At 43.8% G+C, this 3,739-nt stretch overlaps 1 protein-coding gene across 1 annotated transcript in view; it reads left to right on the top strand.

Annotated features, from left to right (window-relative positions):
* Nucleotides 1–1,265: 1,265 nt before the first annotated feature.
* Nucleotides 1,266–3,739, top strand: part of CASP10 (caspase 10) — a 29,883-nt gene continuing 27,409 nt past the window's right edge. The window contains exons 1-2 of the mRNA XM_015559155.1: nt 1,266–1,447; nt 2,839–3,192. Of these exons, the coding sequence (XP_015414641.1) occupies nt 2,846–3,192 (347 nt within the window). The 5' untranslated portion in view covers nt 1,266–1,447; nt 2,839–2,845. The remainder of the gene's footprint in view (nt 1,448–2,838; nt 3,193–3,739) is intronic.

Raw genomic sequence — 3,739 nt, 5'->3', positions numbered from 1 at the left:
ATTGGATAACTTTTGGGGCCTGGGAATAAAGCTGTCCACTCTGGGCAAAAGGATGTGGTTGTGGGAAGGTGCAAGTGCCGCATTTACCAATGCTGCCATCCTGACTGGAAGCCCCATTTTAACCATTTTTAAGGGTGCACATTAGTGGCATTAAATACATTTACCTGTTGTGCGACCATCAGCACTAGGACTCGTCTTTCTTTTCTTTTTCTTCTTCTTTTTCTAAAATCTTCACCCGAGGACATTTTTCCATTGATTCTTAGAGAGAGGAAAAGAGAGAGAAACATCGATGTCAAAGAAACTCATCGGTTGGTTGCCTCCTGCACATTTCTGGACCAGGGCCTCGGCCAGGGAGGAGCCTGCAACTAAGTACAAGCCCTTGACTGGAATCGAACCTGGGGCCCTTTGGTCCTCAGGCCAATGCACTATCCGCTGAGCCAAATTGGCCAGGGCAGGACTTGTCTTTCTTAAACCCAGAGGTTCTCTAGATGATGCCTAGGATCTGGAAACGGCAGTTTAACATTTGCTAATAAAGCATAATAAATTTTACTTATTTTCAGAGATGAAGTATCCAAGACTCTGGAATTCTTCCCGGAACTTGGCAACATTTGAATTATCCTGTAGTGATTTAGAGCCAAACCTGCTGGTTTGAGGTCTGGCTTTCCCACTAGCTCGTTGTGTGACCTTGGGCAAATCTTTCTGTGTCTGATTTCTCATGTCTTTAAAAAGGGGTCATTGGGTGACCTAGTGAACAAAGCATGCTTGACGCATAGTGATATACTGGTGAGTGTTAGGTATTGTTTTTGTTTTTAGAAATAATGTCTTCAAATTCTCTTTCCTGCTGGACTGAATGCACTGTGAGGGCAGAGACTGCATCAGTTTTGTCTACTGTTATTTGACTTCTTTGTAGATACCTCAGATTGGCTTATCTCTCAGCTCCCCCTCCACCGCCTCCTCCTCTTTTTCTTCTTCCTTTTTGCTTAAAAAATTGTTGTTGTTGTTAATTTGTAAATGGAGTTGTTGAGAAAAGATTAAGATGGGTGACTACTATTCATGAGATTCTGGGTTTTATTAAGGGAATTTGGGGAAGGAAGTGGTTGGAAAAATGGACATTTTTTTAAGACAAAGAAAAGGCTAGAACACTTAAATCCTGAGCTCTATAGTGTGCGTCTGCCTTTAGGAGGTGCTGTTGATCAGGATTATCCTAATGCCAGCAAAGGGAAAGGGGAAGGGAAAAGGCTGCGATGACATCAACAGGAAATTAATATTAAACCTGAGGGTCCAGTATTCATTGCAGTGAGCAGCAAGCAAGTCTGAAGTTTTCCTCCCGTGTAAATGCTTGAAACTTGGAGCCCAGAGAGGATCCTAATTCCTTTAAAACTTTGTTTTCAGGTAATTTCCCCAAGAACCACTGGCTTCCAGAGGATCCGTGGCATCTGACTTGAAGGTATGTAGTTAACTACTTTCCTCTGCCGGGAGTCGTACAGTCCAGCATTTCCCCCTTGCTTTCTGTCATAGAAACTTGCAAAAACTCTTTGTTTTCAGCAATGGCATGATTTCTGCCTGGACTTATTAGCCTTCCCAGGGAAAATGAAAGTTTAAAAAGCCCTAGGAAGGCTTCGACACAGCCTTTTACCGGCAGGAATACACTCGTCTCCATTCAGGAAGCGAGACATTTAGGATCTTCGGGAAACTTCAAGGCAAATGTATAATGAGTAAGAATAAGAAGATCCCATGGATCACCCCATTTTTTTGTTTCCTTTTTCTAATAATAAAAGTAACATGTATTTATTGCGTAAGATTTGAGAAACTCACATAGGAGCCCAGAAGAAAATTTATATTTTATATAATTAGACCATCGAGATATAACCACTCTTTGTTATTGATGTTTTGTTTTTGCTATGTTCTCTTTCCTTTAGAAAGTAGTTTCTTCTTTCTAAATAGCCAAGACTTGCATAGTGGATATTATACCTTGTCCTTATATGATGAATAATATTACATTAAAAAATGTTGTCAATTTATTGATCCTCTTAGTATGAAATTTAGTGTAGAAAAGACCAGTTTATGCACTGCTTATGTGGAAATATTGACTTAGTTACTTTGTGACTTTCTATATTGATCTGAATAACCCTTGTCTAAAACCTCCCTGTATTTCTGCGGTCTAGGATTATGGTTATTCTTCCTGTGGGTTACAAACCCGTCCTGTTCTGGTTAGTAATATCACCTTGCCATCCTTGGGCTGGTAAGCACTTCAGAAATATAACCCCCCGTTGCTTTATTTCTAAACTGTGTGGCATAAATCTAAGTGCTAATTCTGCCATTTGATGGCAATGATTTAAGAGTTCAAACCAGACCCTGGCAGCTCGGCCTAGGGTAGCTCAGTTGGTAGAACGTCCTACGCTAAGGTTTCCAGTTCCATCTCCGGTCAGGACACAAACAAGAATCAACCAATGAATGCATAAATATGTGGAACAAGTCGATGTTTCTCTCTCTCAAGATCAATAAATAAAAAAAAAATTTAAAAACGAAAGAGCTCCAACCGGAAGACGAACTCCAATGGAAACTGTTGTGCTGAGTTGTCCTCCATTTCACTCGCTTCTACGGGGACATTTTGATTTCAGAGAAGTCAGGGTAAATGGCTTCCCCCAAAAGCTCCCCGCAGACCTCCCAAAGGGTTCACACACAAGTGTTGGCTATTGGTTTTCGAAATAACGGCACAATCATTTTCCTGTCGGTAATGTTTACGTTCCCGGGAAAGTCTAGTGCCCGGGAGGGAGGAGGCTGGAGGCGGGAGAGGCCTGGGAAGTGGAGGCTGCCCCGTCTCTCTGTCTTTTCCAGGCTGGCCATGTCATCTCGCACTCAGAGTTGGATTCCCGGTCCGGAGGATAACGGTAGGGTGAAGCTGCGCAAAAGGCTTGTGCATATTGATTCAAACCTTGGAGACCTAGAGGTGCAAAAATTGAAGTTTCTCTGCCGAGACTTCGTCCCCAGCAGGAAGCTGGAGAAGGCCAGCTCGGCCTTGGATATATTTGACCATCTCATTTACGAGGAGCTGCTGAGTGAGGAAGACACCTTCCTCCTGGCGGAACTCCTCTACATCATGAAGCAGAACTTGCTGCTGAAGTACCTCAGCTACACCAAAGAGCAAGTGAAGGGTCTGCTGCCCACCCGGAAGCAGGTCTCCCCGTTCAGGTGAGGAGGGGAGTGCCGTCAGGCAGAATGGGTGTCCAGTTAGGGGGCATTCAGGCCACTGGGCCTCAGAAGGAACCTGGGGTTTCCTCATAGGATCTCACTCATATGTGGAATGTAATGAACCAAATACACCGATGATCAAAAATAGACCCAGAGCCATAGAAGCATGAACCGCAGAGGGAAGGGGTGGGGGGTGGGGGGAGAAACAACCAAAGAACTTGTATGCATGGATGCATAACCCGTGGACACAGACAATGGGGTGGTGAGGGCCTTCGGGGCAGGGGACGGGAGCGGGCTGGAAGAGGTTAATGGGGAAAAAGAAGGGCCTATGTTAGCGATGGTAAACCTTTTGAGCTCGGCGTGTCAGCATTTTGAAAAACCCTAACTTAACTCTGGTGCTGTGTCACATATAGAAATTTTTTGATCTTTGCAATCATAGTAAAACAAAGACTTACCGTATTTGCCGGCGTATAAGACGACTGGGCGTATAAGACGACCCCCTAACATTTCCACTCAAAATACAGAGTTTGTTATATACTCGCCGTAT

Source organism: Myotis davidii, unplaced genomic scaffold (genome assembly GCF_000327345.1).
Source record: "Myotis davidii unplaced genomic scaffold, ASM32734v1 scaffold914, whole genome shotgun sequence".
NCBI classification, from domain to species: Eukaryota; Metazoa; Chordata; class Mammalia; order Chiroptera; family Vespertilionidae; genus Myotis; species Myotis davidii.
This window is presented reverse-complemented; position numbering and strand designations above follow the sequence as displayed.